The 22,543-nt window shown below is 32.2% G+C and overlaps 2 protein-coding genes and 1 pseudogene across 6 annotated transcripts; all 3 read right to left on the bottom strand.

Moving 5' to 3' along the window:
• Positions 1-20: 20 nt before the first annotated feature.
• On the bottom strand, positions 21-20,722 carry LOC130677135 (iduronate 2-sulfatase). Of its 2 annotated transcripts, XM_057483767.1 has the most exons (5): positions 20,518-20,722; positions 3,171-3,446; positions 2,317-2,616; positions 1,537-2,247; positions 21-431 (listed from the first exon to the last, which is right to left on the bottom strand). In XM_057483767.1, the coding sequence occupies exons 2-5, from the start codon at positions 3,354-3,356 to the stop codon at positions 105-107; spliced, it is 1,524 nt and encodes a 507-aa protein (XP_057339750.1). In that variant the 5' UTR covers positions 3,357-3,446; positions 20,518-20,722; the 3' UTR covers positions 21-104. The 2 variants fall into 2 exon arrangements, with proteins under 2 accessions (XP_057339750.1, XP_057339758.1); XM_057483775.1 differs by lacking the exons at positions 3,171-3,446; positions 20,518-20,722 and adding an exon at positions 13,731-14,250.
• On the bottom strand, positions 3,964-4,049 carry LOC130678346 (small nucleolar RNA U3; annotated as a pseudogene).
• On the bottom strand, positions 16,624-20,511 carry LOC130677156 (uncharacterized). 4 transcript variants are annotated; one of them, XM_057483824.1, is made up of 4 exons: positions 19,922-20,511; positions 17,508-17,559; positions 17,196-17,363; positions 16,624-17,036 (listed from the first exon to the last, which is right to left on the bottom strand). In XM_057483824.1, the coding sequence occupies exons 2-4, from the start codon at positions 17,550-17,552 to the stop codon at positions 16,773-16,775; spliced, it is 477 nt and encodes a 158-aa protein (XP_057339807.1). In that variant the 5' UTR covers positions 17,553-17,559; positions 19,922-20,511; the 3' UTR covers positions 16,624-16,772. The 4 variants fall into 4 exon arrangements, with proteins under 4 accessions (XP_057339807.1, XP_057339790.1, XP_057339800.1 ...); XM_057483807.1 differs by having other exon boundaries at positions 17,508-17,698; XM_057483817.1 differs by lacking the exon at positions 19,922-20,511 and adding an exon at positions 19,089-19,687 and having other exon boundaries at positions 17,508-17,698.
• Positions 20,723-22,543: the final 1,821 nt, after the last annotated feature.

Raw genomic sequence — 22,543 nt, forward strand, 5'->3', positions numbered from 1 at the left:
AAATTATTTACACAATTATATTTTTAAATTACTAGCGATTATAAATCTCATTGTTTTTAAATAATCGTTATAAATAAATTTGCTATAATCAACTAAACATTTTTTTAACGAGGCATTGCTTCTCTCCATCCCGCTTTTAGTAATTTAAATAATTTATTTTTTATTTTTGAGTAGTAAATGTTCGCTTGCTGGTTGGTCATTTCATGGGGATCCTTGGAGTGGTCGTACAATTCCTGGGCAATTAAATTCTCCCAGTCAGAGGAATTTTTATTGAAAGACACCCAGGCAGTGTAGCGATAGCGCGAAGTTCGTAATGAATATCCCATTATTTTAATGTTTTTGAATCGAGGCTCGTCACTGTTTGGTTTCCAGGTGGGAATTAATCCTGGTCTGGGATACTGACTGAATGCTGCTTTTTTCCAATTGATTACCTTGAGTATTAATTCATATTTGTATAAATTATTTTATATTATTGAGTTGATAGCAGGGGTGGATTTTTGGATTTTTGTACAAATGATTGGGCGGTAACTAAAAATTTCGAGTAGTTCAGTGAAAAAAATTTTTTAAAGGAAACGAAAAAACATTGTTGGATAAATTATCTGGGATAAAACTTGGGGTAAAATCGAGGTAAGTAACGGGAGTTTAAATACTAGATTGCGGAGGGCGAGTCATTAACTAGAATAAAAATTTAAGTAATTTGCTAAGTTATTGCAACAAATAATAAATAAACTTTTTTTATTACAAGTTTATCATTTTTTTTGTAATTTACTTTTTACGTTACAATATTTCTGCTGTAATTATTTTAGCAATTCAGTGTCAAGTTACTTGAGATTAATTGGATTTAATAGCAGGCAAGTGCGAGTTGGAATTTTACAAAACCGAGTCAAGTCTTGACAAACTTTTTTTTAAAAATGTGAAAATTTATTAATGGGGACTTTAAATTTAATTTTTTTAGAAAATTATTGAGTTTACGGAAAAATTTATAGAGACAATTTTTGTAGGAAAATTAATTTCCTTTAAAATTAGTCGTCATCATTTTCTTTGTATCTGTGATATTTTAGCGAGAATTTCAATTTTAAGATTAAAGGAATTTTTAGAAATGAATTTTTTTGAAAATTATTCTAGTGAGAACTTTAAATCAATTTTTTGAGAAAACTATTCAATTTACAAAAAAATTTATAGAGACCATTTTTGTAGAAAATTTAATTTCCTTCAAAATTGGTCATTTTCATTTTTACCGTATCTGTGATATTTTAGCGGAAATTTCAATTTTAAGATTAAAGGAATTTTTAGAAATATAATTTTCTGAAAATTATTCTAGTGAGAACTTTAAATCAATTTTCTGAGAAAACTATTGAATTAACGAAAACATTTATTGAGACCATTTTTGTAGGAAATTTAATTCCCTTTAAAACTAGTCCTCATCATTTTTACCGTATCTCTGATATTTAACCCACAATTACTATATAGAAAAAAATATTTAATTCAAATTTAAATTTAAAAATTAAAAATTTTCCAATCCCTGTCAAAAATTACCTTATTCTCAGCAGCGGCTTTCAAAACCGGTACAAAACTTTGACCTTCCGTACACAAATTATCATTCATTTTTCCACAAGTATCAATTGGAATTCCTCCAAGTTCCGCTATCGTTGGAAACAAATCGACCAATTCTACTATCGATCTACTATACACTTTATTCTTCATCTTCGGCAACGAAACAATCAAAGGAACCCGTACGGCAACGTCAAAATTACTGTATTTTCCCCAAAGACTGTGCTCGCCCAGTGACCACCCGTGATCAGAAGTCAATACGACGACTGTATTCTTATCAATCTCCATATTAATCAACTGCTTAATTAATTTACCCACTAAATAGTCAACATAAGATACCGATGCGTAGTAAGACTGGATTATTTTCACAGCAAATTCTTTTGGAATTTTTTCCCACGGAAATTTCAAATTCAAATCCTCAACGTCGTCGCGTTTTCTCAAATCAATCCACGGATTGTAAGCAACGCTGCTGACATTTCCCGGCCAAAAATAATTTTTCACGTGAAATTTATCTACCGGATGATATTTCAAAAATTTCCCGGGAAATTTAAATGGAATGTGAGGTTTTTCAAAGCCGACCGCTAAAAAAAACGGACTTGCTACCGAGTGATTTGATAAAAAATTTTTGGCGGCATTCAAATTTTCAATATCTGGCAGCGTCGAATGCGGCATCGATGACATTTTTACAGGACAGATCTAGAATAAATTATTTGTTATTTTCCTGCGATGAGTCATAAAATAAATTTGAATTTTCTGTCGACTCACAAGATTACGAGCTGGTCCACGTGCTGTCGGACAAATTGGAGCATTTTTATATCTATCCGTTAAGGGATGAAAAGGAATTTCTGTCCACGAGTACGGACTATCGTCGGAATAATTACTACTGACTCCGGGGTGAAATATTTTTCCGATTGATTTTGTTATGTAGCCGTTGGCTTTTAAATATTGAGGGAGAGTCGTAAAATTATTGTCGTTTCTCCAGTAACTGTAAAAGTCATACAGACGCAGTGTGTCCGGTCGGCGGCTTGTTAAAAGTGAATTTCTACTTGGAGCACACAGCGATTGCTGTAAAAATATTTATTCATTTTTTTTATGGAAATTTTTTGCCATCACTGGTGGAAATTTTCGGATTTTTCTCTGAAAAAATCTTTAAAACTTTAGAACTGAGTTTTCCAGAGAAAATTCCGGAAAATTTCCACCAGGGATGGAATCAATATTTTCAAAGTCAGTGCGCGCAATAAATATTTTAAATTATGATTTAAAAAAAAAAATTTTTTTTTGATCCAAGAAAATTTTTTTTTCGCTGCAAGAAAATTTTTGTTTTCAATTTTTAATGCAAAAAATTTCTTGAGGCGAGTAAAAATTTTTTGTGCCAAGACATTCTTCTGCACAAAAAAATTATCGACTGAAGATAAATATTTTTGACTCAAGAAATTTTTTGAAAACTTGAATTTTTTGGTAAAGTAGAAATCTTCTGTGACCAAGAAGAATTCTCTTGGCTCAAGAAAGTCTTGACGACTTTATTATAAGAAATATATATAAAAATTATGTATCATTCATTCATGATATAATGAAAAAAATAGGAGTAATACTCAAATTAACTCTGTTGGAAAGCTAACCTGTGCGTATGCTCGAGTAAATACTACACTTTTATCAGCTAAATTATCAATATGCGGAGTGTAAGCATTCTTGTCTCCGTAACAACCCATCGCGGGACGGAGATCATCAACCATAATAAATAATATGTTTTGTTTCGCTTTACATAATGATACTAGTGTTAACAAAACAATTTTTATGATGCACATTTTGAAATTCTCAGTTCCGGGAAGACCGCTAGGTGGCTAAAATGGGAAATTTTTTTCCTAGTCCAATACTTGTCATACAGATTTTATAACCTATCGAAAGAGAGAAAATAATTAAGATCATACTTCACAGGATCATCTCTGTCGTATATCTGCCCTGTCATGACAAAACGACGTATCTCAAAAATTATAGTTTCGAGAAAATAGCGTTTAAAGTTTTAACAGAATTTGAGTACAATTTAACAGAAAAATTAATTTCTGTTATGACAAAACGACGTATCTCGAGATACGTTTTTTGTATCGTAAAAAACTAATGCTTGTTTTGATAAATAGATGAAATGTTTATGACAAAATACTGTAACTCGAAAAATTAAATTTCCAATGCAAAAAAGATACGTTTTTTTTCATTTCTTTTATACGCACATTTGATCAATATTATTGGCATAATTAATTAAATTAGTAAAATTTTGATGATACCCTATTATTGAGTGACACTAAATAAACCTTTTTAGCTTTGTTACGACAAAACAGCGTATCTCGAGATACGTCGTTTTGTCATAACAGGGCAGATATCTTCACATCCTCTCTGCTCTATAGTTGAGTCGATACAGCCACGCTCATAATCATGGCTGTATCGACTCAACTATAGAGGATGTGAAGATATACTACAGAAATGATCCTGTGAAGTATGATCACAATTAATTTCTCTCTTTCGGTAGCTATATATAAGCTATTGATTGACATATCTCAGAGACTACGCAAAAGTAGTCGCGAGATATGCTGCGAATGAAGTTTAGGTTCATTCGTTCATTCGTTCAAAACTCGGGAAGTTATTGTTTTCACCCCGATTTGCGAAAATGGAAATTTCATCAGATGTCGACATTTTGAGGTCCTAGGAAGCTATTCTGACTATTTTCAGAATGATGTCCGAGTGTATGTATGTATGTATGAATATGTGTGTGTGTGTGTGTGTGTGTGTGTGTGTGTGTTTAAATAACTTTTTAAATAATGAATCGATTTGGATGGTTAAGGTGGCAATGGACGCGGCTTATAAAGTTTTAGAGCTGATTAGATTTTGGAATCAATCCATCGAGCACATTAAAAGTTATCCAAAAAAAAAACGTTTTTGAAAAAATTTTATTTTTGAAATATCTCTGAACGCACCCTACCGATTAAGTTCAAATTTTTACGGCTTCAAGACATTAACAATCCGCGTCGATTGACACCTCAAAGATCAAAATCGGTTCATCCGTTTGTTACGTCCCAGCCTGCTCACCAGATGTCTCTGATTATTTTCGAACACTAATTACTAAGAGACCGATCTGAGACCTAACTAATTAACTAAGATGTATATTGATAATTTAGCAAGTTGTATAATTAATAAGTTACTCTATAATATAGAATAATTATATAATGTAATAATATAGTATAATAATATAATATAATAATATACATATAATAATAATATAAAATAGTAGAATATAAAATAATATAATATTTTACAGAATATTTAAAAAACATTGATAAAGTTATTTTTCTCGTAATGTACAAATAAACGCTGACGCCTCGAGAAATTCTCGAGACGTGCAGCTGCACAAATACCTATTTTGTTCTAAGATAACTTTTGTTCATAGATAAGTGACTCATTTGTTAGTAACAAAAACGGAGAAAGCGTGAGAACGGAGCATGGATCATTCGAGAATATTCATTATCTCGATCCACCCCTCTAAATCGAACGATGCGCGGGCCTGATGCCCAAGCGCCTCGTATTGATAAGAAACTTACTCTAGTTTTTCTCGATGAAGAGAAGTCAGTCTGAATCATAGAATCATCAAGAGCAGTCAGGCTCAATATTAAAAACTCAACTTCGTTCTCGCCCCTTTGAAGTTATTGTTAAGAGTATAACAGTCTTATAAAATTAATTCAACTGTATATTTCCAAATCACTCAGAACTGTTCTTTTACTATTGAATAAATCGGATTAATATATATATTAAGGAATATATATATTCAAACAACCAGTTTATTACAACCACCGAATGGTGGCTGTTCAACCCATACTAAATAATTATTTATAATTATATGTAAGTTCTCGTTACGTCCAATCTAAATCGACCGCTCAACTACGCCAGCGCCAAAACATCAACCAGGACGTAACAACTTATATATAATTAAAATTGGTGGCAGCGACGGATTCGAACAGCCCCCGAATAGACTGGTGAAACCTCAAAAATCCGAAAATTTTTTTTACAAAAAATCGACCACAAGTTATTGAGTGAAATTCAATTAATAAAAAAAAAAACATTACAAATTTTTTTTGTCGACATCGAAAATTTTTTTTCCCGTATAAAACAAAAAAAAAAGTATAATTGTAAAACAAAAGTGAAAAGTTAAGTGAGAATTGAAGTGAGTAAAACAATTTATAATAAAGATTCAAACAAATGAAATCAAAAATTTACAAATAATTAAAATAAAATCACAAAAGTAAAATAATAAAATAATAACATCGAACATTTGAATTAAAAATTCGAAATTTTTTTTTAATTACCCAAGATCTGAAATTAAAATTTTTCTTTCTGCTCTCGTAAAATAATTAATAAAGATAAAATATATATTTATAAAATCAAATATATTAAGAAAAAAAAGTAAAATTTTTGTGAATTAAATATAAAAGTCATAAAATAAAATTCAAGTGAGTGAAATTAATGAAGAATCGAAATTTAAAATAAATTTAAAACTACCAACATCATTCACGACGCCCGGCGGACGCAGTTCAACAACCATCATAGCTGAGAAATCTACAATCATCGCACATTCCTACTCAGCGTTTCCATCAACCTTCCGACGGCAACAAAGATCTCCGTACGAACTTCAACTACCGACCCATCTGATATTCAAACCTGTAGACAACTAAGTAGTAAGTCAATTATATTGTTAAAATTTTTTTTCTGTCTTTTAAAAATATTTACATAAATAAAAATGAGTATCGAACAAATGGAAATTTCCCTTACGGAAACCCAGAACGAAGTAACAGCGTTAAAAACTCAAATCCAAGAATTATTAGCAGAAAAAATCGAGATGAAAAATAAATTTGAAGAAAATTGCCAAGCAGCTATTGCGCAGCAATTAAAAACACATTTCGAAAGGAATCCACCCGCAGGTGCTTCACACCAATCACCCCAAAACCTTAATTTAACAAATCATTTAATTACAAATAATAAATTTGATTATAAGGAATTTTTTAAAACTATACCAGATTTTGATGGCATAAGTTACCCCGTAGAATCATTTATACAGGCTTGCAAAGACTCGAGAGAATACCTAAGAGAAATAAACGAAGACGCGCTCGTTAGGATACTAAAATCTAAATGTAAAGGCGAACCTTTAATTAGAATAAGTGGGTCAAACGTGAAAACAATAGAGGAATTTATTGTATTTTTGAACTTGAATTTTAGATTAAGCAAACAAGTTTCAGTTTGGTTGAAGGAATTTAACGATTTAGAACAGAAATCGAATGAACGGGTAATGGACTTTTACCATAGAGTAAATAAACATTTGCAAGATACTTGCTCAGAAATCGAAGATACAGGCGGTAATAGTAAAAATGAAAAAATAATTCTAGCTAAAGAAACAGCGGTACAAGCTTTTATCTCGGGTCTAGAACCAAGACTTGCTTTATTTATACACAATGACGAATTTACGGATCTTGCTTCAGCCGCTACTGCAGCAATTAAAGCGGAACAAAAATTACAGCAGATGAAAAATATAAACAAACTTTTCAAACCGATTGATAACAGCCCAAATAAGAATTGTTTCGCGATCCAAGACCCTAACCCACATAATCCTATTAACGAGAATACTCAGCAAATTCGAAACCTAAACCCATATCAACGATTTAATGAAAATTTTAACAGAAACGGTCGTGAAATGTCGAAACAAATTAAAAATCGAAACCAAATTAATTCGGAAAAATTTTGTAATTTTTGTAAAAGAAATAACCATAATATCGACGAATGTAGAGTCCTAATGTATAAAAATAAAACTGAACTAAGACCAAATCCAAATAAAAATATTTTAAAGTGTAGCTATTGCAATATGAATGGTCATTCAGTTAATAATTGCCGTAGGAAAATTTACAACGAAGGAAAACGCGACGGGTTAAATTCAAATCAGAATACGAATACGGGAAACGACAAAACGTTTCCTCGTACAGGCGCGCCGACGGGAAACGTAGCAGTACAGCGCCAGATACCACAACCAAACTAAGACTACCATCAAAAACTTATTCCGTAGGTGCTATGACAACTGACTATAAGCCCACGTCGATTATGCTTAGATCTAAGGATATAATATCTAGTTATGGAAAAATTTTAATAGACACCGGGTGTAATTTAAATTTGATTAAATATGGAGAAGTAAAATATAAAAAATTAATTGATGAATCTTATTGTTATAAATTAAATGGTGTCTCTGAAGCTATCACTTTGGGTAGAATAAAAATAGAAATTTTTAATAAAAATACTTATTTCCATGTAATACCAGATGAATTTCCTTTAGATTATACGGGCATACTCGGCATGGAATTTTTACGAGAACACGGCGGAATAATAAATTTAGTAGATAATACGGTAACATTTCAACGATTAAATAATTTACAAATATCATTGACAGAAGGAGAATATTTCGTTTTAAAAGCTCGTACAAAAACAGCAATGTTTGTGCGAGTAAATAGTAAACTAGAAGAGGGTTATACACCCCGCATTGAATTTGAAAACGGTATTTACGCAGGCGAAGCTTTAGTAAGTAATAATAATGGTATCGCTCATTTATACGCAATTAATACTCTCGATAAGGATGTTAAAGTTAAAGTACCCGTAATTCCTCTGTACCCTTTTGGGACAAGCGAAGACGAGGATACTGGCTTGACGCAAAACGACACGGATAGATACGATAATAGTACTCGGACGCGGGGAAATCGTACTGAAGAAGTGCTCAAACTCTTACGTTTAGAACATTTGAATGAGGAAGAGCGTAAAGCAATAGTTTCTCTTGTAGAGAAATACGCTGACCTATTCCACATTCCGGGAGAACCACTGCGCGCGACAGAGACAGCGACCCATACTATACCTACTACCGATGACGTTCCTGTAAATACTCGACAATACAGACACCCTCCTGCACAGAAAGACGAAATAGAAAAACAGATAACGGAATTAATGTTAATGGATATAATTGAACCTTCGACCTCACCGTATAATTCTCCTTTATGGATAGTACCCAAAAAGGCTGACTCTAAAGGCAATAAAAGATGGCGTCTAGTAATTGATTATCGCAAATTAAATGATAAAACTGTTAAAGATGCATATCCACTACCGTTGATAAATGATATTCTTGATCAATTAGGTGGTGCGATTTATTTTTCAGTATTTGATTTAAAATCCGGTTTTCATCAATTGAAAGTAAATTCTAAAGATAAACACAAAACAGCATTTACAACTCCTCATGGTCATTATCAATTTAATAGAATGCCATTTGGACTTAAAAATGCTCCAGCAACGTTCCAAAGGTTAATGGATTTAGTGTTACGCGGGTTACAAGGAGCAGATCTCTTTGTTTACTTAGACGATATCGTTATTTACGCACGTTCTCTAGAGGAACATAATACTAAATTCGAAAAACTGGCCGAACGTTTGCGAAGTGCAAATTTAACTCTACAAGCCGATAAATGCGAATTCTTAAAAAAAGAAGTAATCTATTTGGGCCATCTCATATCTGCCGACGGTGTCAAGCCTGATCCCGACAAAATAAAAGCAATTAAATGTTTTAAAACACCCGGAAGTACAACTCAAGTGAGAGAATTTCTCGGACTTGCTGGTTACTATCGGCGATTTATCAAAGATTTCGCAAAAATCTCTAAGTGCCTATCTGATCTTACAAGTAAAAACGCAAGATTTACATGGACGCCTGAACATCAGGTAGCTTTTGAAACCTTGCGCGATAAACTATGTACAGCTCCGATATTGCAATACCCAGATTTTTCGAAACCTTTTATTTTAACGACCGATGCATCGGGCTATGCAGTTGGAGCAATTCTCTCACAAGGCAAAATTGGTGAAGACACAATTGTTGCAGCAGCTTCACGTGTGCTCAATAAACATGAAAGAAATTATTCGACCACAGAAAAAGAAATGGTCGCAGCTTTATTCGGTATGAAAACCTTTAGACCGTATCTCTATGGCAGAGAGTTCACTCTTGTCACCGATCACAGACCGCTAGTTTGGGTAAATAATATGAATGACCCAACATCGCGCGTAATGAGATGGAGAGAACGGCTAAAAGAATTCGAGTACACTGTATTATATAAAGCGGGAAAAATAAATACAAACGCGGACGCTTTATCGCGTAATCCAATAATCGAAAACCGTGAAACGTATCCTATTAAAATTAAATGGCGACCCGGTAAACCAGGAATCGCTAGGTTGAGGACTTCAGATCCTTCAGACGATGGTAAAGTCATTAAAAAGAAACCAAAAAACCAAACTAATTCAGAGTCAGTTAGCTCAAATAATGATAAAAATAAATTATCTACAAGCCCTAACAAAAATAATAAATCAAGTTCAGAGGAAATTACTCCAAGTAATAAAATAATTCGCGATAAAACAAATATTGTCCCTAACTCAGTCGACAGAGTTAGACAAATTAATTCGAAAATTAAATTTCTTGAGCAAAATACTCAAGCGGTCGGTCAAAAAGATTCGGTCGAAAAACGTCAAATTCTTGAGCCAAAAACTCAAGCGGTTGGGCCAGTCAGTAACATTACTACAGACCCAGTCGTCAAACTCACTAGCAATGGCAATAGGACTGATCACCCTATCGACCAACGGTTAGTTAAAAATATTAAAAACGGATATATCGGTAAAAATAAAAATTTAAAAATAAAAAGATCTGACGTCAGACGATATAATCCATATAAAAAATTTTCGAGTACTGAATCATTAAGCGAAGATGATTTAAGTAAAAATAATAATAACAAAATAAATGGAAACTTGGAAACAAATAATCCTCAAGAACAAAATTCAAATTCAATAAATAAGATCTTTAACTCTAAAAATCAAAAGAAAGATAATGAAAATAAATTAAATTCTAACGAAAATTCAAATCACATACGCAAATCTAAAAAGAATACAAAATTAAATAAAAATTCTAAGCCCAAAGTCGTATCAAATCTAGAACAAGATAAATCAATTACTCTTCCTGACTACTCTGACGAATCATCGTCATCAGGAGACATTTATGATGCGGCAGCTCTAAGAAAAAGACTTATCGAAAATCACCCTTCTTATTCAAGTGACGATTCCTATTTGACAGATTTTGGTCTTTCTTATATAGCAAATAAATCTATAAATTTTCCAAAACATAAGAAATCTCGTAATTTATCAACATCATCTCAATCCTCACATTCGTATATACCTGAAACTCCTAAAACCGCTGATCCTTCATTACCATTATTAACAGACGTACAGACGCCAATTACAGCTCCAACCTCAAATTTAAAACCACAGACAAATATTGAAAATACAGAAATTAATAAAAACAAATCATTACTCTCTCAAATCAAAAGATCACATAGACTAGCAGAATTTACACCTTCTCCAGCAACACGCACACGTAGAAAAATAAATAGACAAAGCAAAAAATTTGAAAAAATAATTATTCCAGAAACTTCAGACGACGAATCAAACACTGACGAGACAGAAATGACTCATTCAAAAATATATTCCGAACATTCAAATGACATTAGTACTGAATCACCAATTGAGACAATTCCTATAACCCCTAGAACTCCTATTAAACCCAAATCCGTAAATAAAAAAGACATGGGATGTGCAATCCCATGGTCTTCTGACGAAGGAGGCGACCACCCAAAAATTATGGACGTCTCTGCGTTAATTCATAACGAACCAGAAAACGAAATAAACATGTCAACTAACGACATAATAGAAAATTCTTTCACAGCAGAACCCATGATAGTAGAATTACCCGACGAAACAACTGCTACAAAAACCAACACATTAATACAGAATAAAATAACCAATAAAAATACAGAAAAGACAAAAACAAAGACTACCAAAACAAACCCAAAATTAAATAATCCAGACAAAAATAGACCTCACGGTACGGATACGGAACAAACACATACTAATAAAATTACACCAGAACTACGTAGATCAACCAGAAAACGTAAAATCAAAACATGTTCATGTTGTACAGATTACGACGAACACACACATTCACAAAAACAGATTCCAAATAAAATACAACATCTTGCGAATAACTTTAAAAATAAAACAAGAAAGTCAATTAGTAAAAATTCACAACCCAAATTGCCAGACATAATGGTTACCTTAAAAGCAATTAAACGTCAACAAAATTTAAACAATAAACGGAATAATGATAGATTGTCAATAATAAACGAAAACGTAAGCCCAGTAAATTCACAACAAACTACCTCACGTAAGGAATCACAAAATCCTACACTAAATTCACCTATTGACCAAAATTCAAAATCGCCTGAACGAATAAATTCATTCAACGACCGAAATTCCGATCAACAGATAAATTCAGTTGACGACCAAAATTTTGAGCAAATAGAACAAACACATTCATTTAACGACCAAAATTTTGACGAACTCGAACAAATAAATTCATCTGACGATGAAGTAGACACACGACAAAATTTGACACAATTAAATTCAGACGGAAACAAAAACAATTCAAACAACGATGCGATTATAATAGCAAACGACAATTTATCTAACGAAGAAATAGATTCTAACGATGATTCATCCGTAATTTCAGTAATGTCGAACGACTTTAGTAACGATAATATAATAGAGACTAGAGACAATTTAGAAATGCAAAAAAATAGTTATTTATGTTTTTTTAATACAGACGGTCCTGTTCCAAGCGAAATAGGAAAACAATTATTATTGTCAGGATATTTAAATTTAAGTCCACTCGCTGAATATAAAGTAGGTCAAGTAATCAAAATGGGAACACCTAAAAGAAAAGTACTCGCGTTAGTTATTCAAAACAACAGCACAGATATAGCTACCGAGAAAGATTATTGTAAAGCTTTCAAAAATCTAAAATTATATATGGAAAAATCAAAATTAAAATCAATTAGCGTTTCTCAAGGACGAAGTAATTTACCCAAAACCGTATGGCCAAAAATTAAAAGTATTATAGCTAAAACATTTAAAGGAACCGATATTAAAATAATCATTTGTAGAGATCAAATAATAATACCTCCGGTAGAAGAAAGACAAAAGATTATGGCTGAGAATCATGAGACCCCAATGGCAGGTCATAAAGGTGTTACTAAAACTTACAATAGAATTAGACAAAGATATTTTTGGGATAATATAAAAAAAAATGTCGAAGATTTTGTTAGAAAATGTATCAGTTGTCAGAAAAAGAAATTAGTAAGAATTAAAACAAAACAACCGATGGTAATTACTGATACATCCGCAGAAATTTGGGATAAACTAGCATTAGATATAGTAGTACCGAATAAAACATCGGCAAACGGTTACTCATACATTTTAACGATGCAAGATGATCTTTCTAAATATTGTTTTGCAATACCATTAGTATCCATGACAGCCAAAGACATCGCGATAGCGTTAGTAGAAAATTTTATTTTAAAACACGGTTGCCCAAGAGTAATTTTAACCGACCAAGGTCAGGCATTTATAGGTAAAGTTATGAGTTGTTTAGCTAAAACTTTCAAAATGAAACAAATAAAAACCACAGCTTTTCACCCTCAATCTAATGGTTCATTAGAAAGAAGTCATCAAGTCTTAACAGATTACATTAAACATTTTACAAGTAAAAATGACTGGGATATATGGTTGCCTCATGCAACTTTTGCTTATAATACGAGTGTACACGAAGGTACAAAGTTCACCCCATACAGATTAGTTTTTGGTAAAGAAGCGCGATTACCATCAGAATTTTCATACTTAGATGACATCCCTACATACGCAGACTACGTTAAAGAACTCGCAACTCGATTATTAGAATCAAGAAAAGAAGCAAGAGAAAACTTAGAAAATTCGAAATTAAAATCCAAAGTACGGTACGATAAGAAAATAAACCCGGTAAAGTTTAAAATAGGTCAAAATATTTATTTAGTAAAAAATCAAAGAGACGGTAAATTTGATGATAATTATTTAGGTCCTTATAAAGTCACTGAAATATTCCCTGATAAAAACGATATAGAAATCGAATACAAACCCGGAAAAAGAAAAATCATTCATTGCGATAGAGCCAAAATAGCTTATAAATAAACGAGTTTTAGCCTACATATACCTACGTCTTTTTGTAGACACATTAAAATCCCTTTCTTCGACATTTCTTTCTATACCACCATTCTCTTTTCTTCTCTTTGCTTCTTTCACACAATAGACGTCAAAAAGCCTTACCGGAAAATTTTTTCAGGTAAAGATGTCGCGGTATACACTCTATATTTTTCTCATGGGAATGGCTTCGATATTTAACCAAGGTAGCAGTTTCATCGCCTACGACTGCGGAGCCCCCGCAACTAATATGACAACTTTATCTTTGGTAGATATACAAAAATGCGACATACCGATTGCTAAACCGGTAACAACAAAAACAAAAATACAATTAATTCAAACGGTAGAGTATTCACATATTAGAGTCATACAATGTAAAGTAGAAATACATAGATCTATATACTACTGTGGACGCTCGAGTCACATCTCGACGGTAAGCAATGGCCACATGCAATATATAGAAGAAACATCTAGGGCGTATTGTGAGGATATACACAAAACACGAACACACCGTATGTACAATACAGTAATTATAGATATTCCTGCTAATAATACAATTAGTAGAGCAATTACTCTAGCAGGTAGCGCAGACAATAAAGGAAACTGCGAGGTAGGACAGTTCTCTGACCACTACGGAACGTGGAAAAACGTAGTCGTTCAAGGTCAGGTGTTTATAACGGTACAAGACTATTTAGCTCCAGTGAATTTCATGAAAAACGAAATAACTCTCCGGTCGGGTGTCAGATGCGCGTATAGTACGGAAAATTGTATGGATATTGAGGGAGGAAATACGTACTGGGAAATCATAAAAAGAGATGCATGCGAGCTCGACCGATTTAAAGTAATATATGAAGGCAACGCCTTAAAAATTAAAGACAATTCAATTAAAGACTTCGGCGACGAAATTTACACGGTAACAACTAATCAAATAACATTCGCCCTCTCGGTTAGAGGCTTTATTCCATCGTGTGGACACAAGTTAATTAAAACCGAACACCCTAAACTTTTCATTGTTGACAGCCCAGACAATAACTTCTTCGCAGAAAAGACAACACTGACACCTACAGACATGGACATTTTTGCTTACGTAAACTCAAAGGTCGTATATTTAGAAAAACATTTAAGAAACGAAATAGTAACTATGTACAATGACGTCATGAGACAGCAATGTGAACTAGAAAAATTAATTTTACATAACTCATTAGCGTTAGCAGCTTTAGCACCAGCTGAATTTGCATTTCACTTCATGAAAGAACCTGGCTACATGGCAAACGTAGCGGGTGAAGTCATTAGATTAATAAAATGTGTGCCTGTCGAAGTACAAACACGTAAAACAGATGAATGTTACCAAGAATTGCCGGTAACCCGAGGGGAAGAAAAATTCTTTATGCTCCCGCGAACCCATTTACTCGTTAAAACAGGTAACCAAATAGATTGCAGCTCTTTCGCGCCTGCAATGTATAATATTAATAATGCATGGTACCAAATTTTACCACAACTAGCACCAGCCATTTCTCCTCAAGAAATAGCACCCAAAACACAAACATCATGGAGTTATACTTCCCCTTCCCATTTAGCATCGAGCGGAATTTATTCCAATAGCGATTTAGAAAAATTACGAGAATCAATGATGTTTCCAGTAGAAAAAAGCGCAGTTTTAAATACAATAGCTAGAGGCGCGACGGGTCAGGAGATAGTAAATCAGGGGATTACAATAAATGGACTCATCGACGAGGAAGCAATGAAACGCACTCTAGAAAAGTGGTGGAATAAACTCCACAGCGTCGTTAACAAGTTAGGAACGTACACCGCATCATTTTTAGGAATATTGATGATAGGAAAAGCAGTTAAATTCGCAGCAGATACAACAATTCACGCGCTCGCACTCCATAAAGCAGTTGGCTGGAGTATATTATTACTTGCATCATTTTGGGACACACTAACTAACATCCTACTACACAGACACCACATACGTAACGCCAAAAATAAACCCACCGACGGAAAAATAGAATCCTCCGAATTACAGATACTAGTTGACAACAGTAGACAAAAAGAAACTCAGACGGAAACGACATCGGACGGTGAATTACCTGAAACGGATAAAGAAGTTCAGACAAACCTAGAAACTAACGAACATAACGAAACCCCATTAGCTACAAAAAGAACAATATTTCCATAGAGTAATGACGTATGGAAACACTATTCCCCTTATACACGTGCGTACGTAAGGAAAATATATAAATAAAAAAGAAAAAAAGGCGGAGGGGGAGAAGAATTTTTTTTTCCAAAAAAACATATATTTTTTTTTGTGTCCAATTATTCTTCTTTTTCGCTCTCTTTCTCCCCTCCTACATAAACAACAAAATTTAAACAAAATTTTTTTTTAGAAAATGTTGAAAAAAAAAAATATAACAAATCAACAATAAACACTAAAATTGCTTATATATATAAAAAAATATATATATATAATAATTAAAAATAAAATAAAATAATAACCACGATGACGAATAAATAATTAAAATTAAGTACGATATAGGATTATATACATAAAGGAAAAAGGGGGGAGAGGAAAGAAATGTTTAAGTTCTATCCACACAATTTCTTTCCCCCAATAAACTAATAATTACAAATAGAAATTAAAATAACAATAAAAATAATAATAAATAAACTAATAATTACAAATAGAAATTAAAATAACAATAAAAATAATAATAGATAAACTAATTATTACAAATAAAAATTAAAATAACAATAAAAATAATAATAAATAAACTGATAAATTAAAATAATAGAATATATATAAAAAAAAAGAGGAAAAGAAATAAAAATATAATAATAATAATAATAAAATGAATAAAAATACGAATAAAACAATTTTTTTTAGGATCCGACGGTTCTTTCAAACCGCCATTTATTTAAAAGAACAAACAAATTTTTTTTTCTCTCAAATTACATAAATTACAAAAAAAAACGTTATTTTTTTTTTTTTCTCGTTTGTTGTTTTTTATTACAATTTAAGTATTCGTTGTTTGCTCGCCTCTGGCCCCACACTTGAATTACTACTCGGGGGAGTAGAAATGTTCCAATCCCGGGAGATTGGTCCACGCAGGATGAGCCCAGTCCGCAGCAGGGTGGTCCTCCCCCCAGCGGCCTTCATGCATCCAACGGATACCGAGGAAGTCGAAATCGTCACCTTCTGTGACGTCAGCTGGTCGCAAAAGCCGCTGGTGGAACCAATCGTTACGATCGGCTCGCCGCTGCATTCGACGACGGTAAATCGAATCGATCGAAATCATGCCTTTAATATCCGGACGGTACTCGGGCTAATAACAAAAAAAAAAATATAAACATTAACATATAATTACTACAGATAAATATCTATACATATAAAAAAAAATAATAACAAAAAAAAAAAAAAAAAAAACGACGATATATGTATAAATAAAACGAACAATTAAATAGACAAAATTAAAAATACTCACGTCATTCGCTATACAAATACAATTATACAAGTCAAAAATCCGCTGAAAGAACTGATACAGTCCCTCCATCGACCTGCGACTCAGCCTCCAGGGTCGCCCATAGCCGGAAATCGACGTTATCCAAACCAGAACGCCGAGGAAAAAATGCCATAACCCGATATCAGAAATCTGAAAGTAAATGTAAAATAATAAGATTTTCAATAAAATAGTATTAATAACGAAATCCAATAAAACAAAAAAAAATAAATAAATAGACAAATGAATAAATAAATAAATGAAATTGGAAATACTATTAAGAAAAAAAACACTTACGGACAACGGATCCACACAATAGTTCACTCGAAGTTGGGGCATCATATTAAATCTGCAGTTAAACCACGAAAATAACGTCAAACAGTACACTACTTTTTCTTTCAAATATACCGAATATGCACAGACACGAACTTTTATAACAGGACCCCCGGAAATTTTCACTAGACCCCACTTAGACACTAAAACACACCCTAAACAAAAAATAGTCGAATGAAAGTTGCGGAAAAGACCCCCAACATCGGAAAAATTGCCCTTCCAAAATTTACAACACGCCCACGGACACAAATTAACAGAAGCATAGACATAATTTTCTTTATTATTTAAACTAAACATAATTTTTTTTATTATTTAAATAATTAAATGAATTTTAGAATCGATATTTTTTTTTTCCCTTTACCCTAATACTATGTGTACAATTTTTGTATAAACAAACGAATTTTTTTATATATACTGAAAAATTAGAAAAAAAAACTGCTAAGAAAATTGGAACTGAGTAATAACGCTAAGAAATTTTGAAAAATAACCCTTTTTAAATTATAAAAATTTCATAAAAAAAAAAATAAAAAAAAAGGGAGAGACAGGAAAATGATTTTATTTAACAATATATAGACTCGAATGGAGTTTTAATATAGAGAGTAAGGCAAAAAGCGTAGTATAAATTTTTTTTTAGATATATTATTTAATAAGTAATTTTAAACGCGAACATGTATACGATTTGAGTAAAATGAATAAATCATACAGAAAAATAATAAAAAAAAAATATACAAAAAAAAATAACAAAAAAAAAATACAAACAAAGTAATAATAAGTAATATGAAAATACATAAATTAGCACATAAATGCAGATGAGAGTACTAAATAATATTTAAAAAAAAAAAAAAAAACTAAATGTATACATATATAGACGTACTATATATATATATATATATATATAGCTTTGTAGTGATATAATAATACTTACTAATATTAACAATTAAATCCAGAAGAAAAAAGTAAAAAAAAAAAATAAGAAAAACAATGACATAACTATAACAATAATTATAACAAGATGAGAAAAAAAAGCAGTTCATTTAATAATGTTAACTTATAATAATTTTTTTTCGTATGAACCTATAGAAAAATTACCATTTCTTATTTTAATTTTCACTAAAAAAAAAAAAAAAAAAAAAAAAAAAAAAATTTATAACTTTATACGTAAAATTTAAAAAAAAAAAAAAAAAAAAAAAAATTTGTTTTTTTTACTGGTAAAAATATTTGTTTTTTTTTCTCATATATAATTATTCAAAAAAAAAAACAAAAGAGAAGAATAGAAAATAAGAAAAATAAAACAATGAAAAAAAAAACATTCTTAAACAAAAAATAACAATAATAATAATTAGAAAAAAAAACCAAAAAAAAAAATAAAATAATGGAGTTTTTTTTTGAGAAAAATTATAAAAAAAAAAAAAAAAAAAATGGTACATAATTTTAGATGCATAATGAAAAAAAAATATAATAATAATAATTTTTTTTTCTAAAAATAAGTTTTTTTGTAGATAATTTGTCTAACCGCAAACATGGCATACGTGATAAACAATTTACCTCAATCCTTAAACAAATAGGATTAAGAAAAAATTTTAAAATAACATAGTCATCAAAAACCCATAAAAATGTTTATCACGGTTTACAAACAAACGGATTAGAAAGTAAATGGATTTTTTTTTAATGGTGCCACTACGAGGCAGATGTCGAGTCATAGGTCCCAGGTCGGTACATAGATTCCTAGGACTCAGAGATGGATAAAACAGATTCATAGATATGAAACAATAAAGAAAATAAAACTACATTTTCAACAAGAGCTAAGGCCCAAAACAAGCGGGACGCTTGTCTACCGGGTTGGGAGGTGTTACGTCCCAGCCTGCTCACCAGATGTCTCTGATTATTTTCGAACACTAATTACTAAGAGACCGATCTGAGACCTAACTAATTAACTAAGATGTATATTGATAATTTAGCAAGTTGTATAATTAATAAGTTACTCTATAATATAGAATAATTATATAATGTAATAATATAGTATAATAATATAATATAATAATATACATATAATAATAATATAAAATAGTAGAATATAAAATAATATAATATTTTACAGAATATTTAAAAAACATTGATAAAGTTATTTTTCTCGTAATGTACAAATAAACGCTGACGCCTCGAGAAATTCTCGAGACGTGCAGCTGCACAAATACCTATTTTGTTCTAAGATAACTTTTGTTCATAGATAAGTGACTCATTTGTTAGTAACAAAAACGGAGAAAGCGTGAGAACGGAGCATGGATCATTCGAGAATATTCATTATCTCGATCCACCCCTCTAAATCGAACGATGCGCGGGCCTGATGCCCAAGCGCCTCGTATTGATAAGAAACTTACTCTAGTTTTTCTCGATGAAGAGAAGTCAGTCTGAATCATAGAATCATCAAGAGCAGTCAGGCTCAATATTAAAAACTCAACTTCGTTCTCGCCCCTTTGAAGTTATTGTTAAGAGTATAACAGTCTTATAAAATTAATTCAACTGTATATTTCCAAATCACTCAGAACTGTTCTTTTACTATTGAATAAATCGGATTAATATATATATTAAGGAATATATATATTCAAACAACCAGTTTATTACAACCACCGAATGGTGGCTGTTCAACCCATACTAAATAATTATTTATAATTATATGTAAGTTCTCGTTACGTCCAATTTAAATCGACCGCTCAACTACGCCAGCGCCAAAACATCAACCAGGACGTAACACGTTCAAGAGTTATGAATATTTACACACATACGTACGTACGTACACACATATACATACACTCGGACATCATCGTGAAATTAGTCAGAATAGCTTCCTAGGACCTCAAAACGTCAAAATCTGATAGAAATTCGGTTTTTGCAAATCGGACTGAAACCAATAACTTCCCGAATTTTTGAAAATTTTAAATTTTCTTAGCAGGAAGTTAAAAAAAATAACACTAACACGTTAACCATTTTTGATTTTGTTGACATCCATTAATGCTGTTCACTTTATAACATTTTGCTAATGAATAAATAAAATAAAAAACACAAATTCACTAAATTTGAATGTAACCTTTTTGTTAATTAGTATTCACTTCTATTACAATAAAGGGTTCAAAAAGAAATATATATTTAAATAGATACGAGTAGAAATCCATACTCCTGGAAGACTGTAAATAAAAGCTGCATTAAATTCACGGTAAGTTGGTGGGGTAAATGGACAATCCATTACCAAAATTTTTCATTTATACGGGTTTAAAATTTATATGTATACATATAAACAATATCGATTTTATTAGGATATGACTAGAAAGACGAGCTGTTCTGTAAATATGTGCACATCCATGTGTATATTGTGCATATATATGTATGATCTCTATATTTAGTGTAAATGTAAATGCGGGTCTACAGTTTTTAGTGACAATTCTTTTACACTTGCGCCACCGCACGTACGAGATTATTAATATTTTTTCTAAGCTTCATTATCTGTCAATGAATAAAGAGTTATCTAGATAACCAGACTTCCCCGTTGTTAATAACGCTCTGCTTGATAACCATTTTGATGACAACTTGACGGAAACTTACAACTGAAATGAGATGTCAAGTTGATTGCAAAAGTTTGGTGGTGAAAATAGTTGGTGACGTAGTAAATTTTGCTTGTCTTTAAAACTAAACAAAAATTGACATACGTTTGACGTTAAGGCTGGGCTGCACCTAACGAAGTCCTGAATTTAAAAATTCTAATTATTTATTAAATAATTATCATAACAGCAATTTTGTTAGCTTCCGACTAAAAGCAGAAGACGAACTTCCTCGGAAGATTTTCATCATCCGAGTCCCATAAGTATTCAAGAAGTAATTAGAATTCTTAAATTAAGGATTTCGTTAGGTGCGGCCCACCCTTAAACTCAAAACTTAGTAGTTTATAAGTTTACTACAACTAGACGCCAACTTTCGGAAAACCAATCAACATATTTTAAGAGGATACGCTACCGGACCTCTTTTTCACACTGAGAAAAATAAACGGGACTATCTTTGTTGCACTCGTTGAGTAAATGAGAATCTTATAACAATTTTTCTCGGAGACGATCTAGAATTTTTGAAAATACGAAATTTCTAGCCCTCTGTTAAGGTTTTAAAAAACGCTAAAGACTCTCTATTTTAGGTTTCTAGTGTTTGTCCGTAAATTAAATTGAATTGAAAATCGGTTACTGTTACCCCTTAATAAAATTATTAAATTTCGTGAAATCGATTATTTTGTATCAACTGGCGGTTCGATAGCGGCAGTCAGTATCATCGACAATGGCAGTTGTAGTCCAGATCTTTCTTTACGTTTGAATTAAAACACAGTATTGCAGTTGTCGTGTAAAATTGTGCAGTGATTGTAAAATTTATCTTTTATTAATTTAAATTTTGCAAATTATCTGTGGTGTAGTTAAGTCGCGCGCTTAAAAGTAAAAGGGCTTATAACAATTTATGCGCCCTTTTACCTTTGCGAAGGTAAAAGGGCGCATATTTTTTTTTCTATCCCATACAGGAGCTGCCAGAGTTGAACAACGGGCCCCTACTTGGCCCAGCACTGGGGAACCTAGTTTTGGCACACCTATATTGGCCCAGGCTTGGGCCAGGACTGGGTAACCTAGCCTTGGCCGTCCAATGGCAAGCCAGACTTGGGCCAAGACTGGGTAACCTAGCCTTGGCCGTTACAATGATTACCCGGGCTTGGGCCAAGACTGGGAAACCTAGCCTTGGCCGTCCAATGGCAACCCAGACTTAGGCCAAGACTGGGTAACCTAGCCTTGGCCATCCAATGGCAAGCCAGGCTTGGGCCAGGACTGGGTAACCTAGCCTTGGCCGTTACAATGATTACCCGGGCTTGGGCCAAGGTAGGATTACCCAAGTTTGGATATACCCATGGTTTATACAAGTAGATCATATAAATATACCAGTTCAACGTTAGTAGGTTCGTCCAGTAGCTACCGTTCGGA

This window comes from Microplitis mediator, chromosome 1, assembly GCF_029852145.1.
Source record: "Microplitis mediator isolate UGA2020A chromosome 1, iyMicMedi2.1, whole genome shotgun sequence".
Lineage (NCBI taxonomy): Eukaryota > Metazoa > Arthropoda > Insecta > Hymenoptera > Braconidae > Microplitis > Microplitis mediator.

Bases quoted from the DNA above. Each gene is read 5' to 3' on its own strand.
- LOC130677156 (XM_057483799.1), bottom strand. From the start codon at position 17,840: ATGTTTAGTTTAAATAATAAAGAAAATTATGTCTATGCTTCTGTTAAT. The intron at 17,364-17,507 runs GTAAGTGTTTTT...ATTTACTTTCAG, and splicing joins ATTGTGTGGATCCGTTGTCC to ATTTCTGATATCGGGTTATG. The intron at 17,037-17,195 runs GTGAGTATTTTT...TTTTGTTATTAG, and splicing joins GTATTTGTATAGCGAATGAC to CCCGAGTACCGTCCGGATAT.
- LOC130677135 (XM_057483767.1), bottom strand. From the start codon at position 3,356: ATGTGCATCATAAAAATTGTTTTGTTAACACTAGTATCATTATGTAAA. The intron at 2,617-3,170 runs GTTAGCTTTCCA...ATATTTTTACAG, and splicing joins TTACTCGAGCATACGCACAG to CAATCGCTGTGTGCTCCAAG. The intron at 432-1,536 runs GTAATTTTTGAC...TTAATACTCAAG, and splicing joins AAGCCGCTGCTGAGAATAAG to GTAATCAATTGGAAAAAAGC.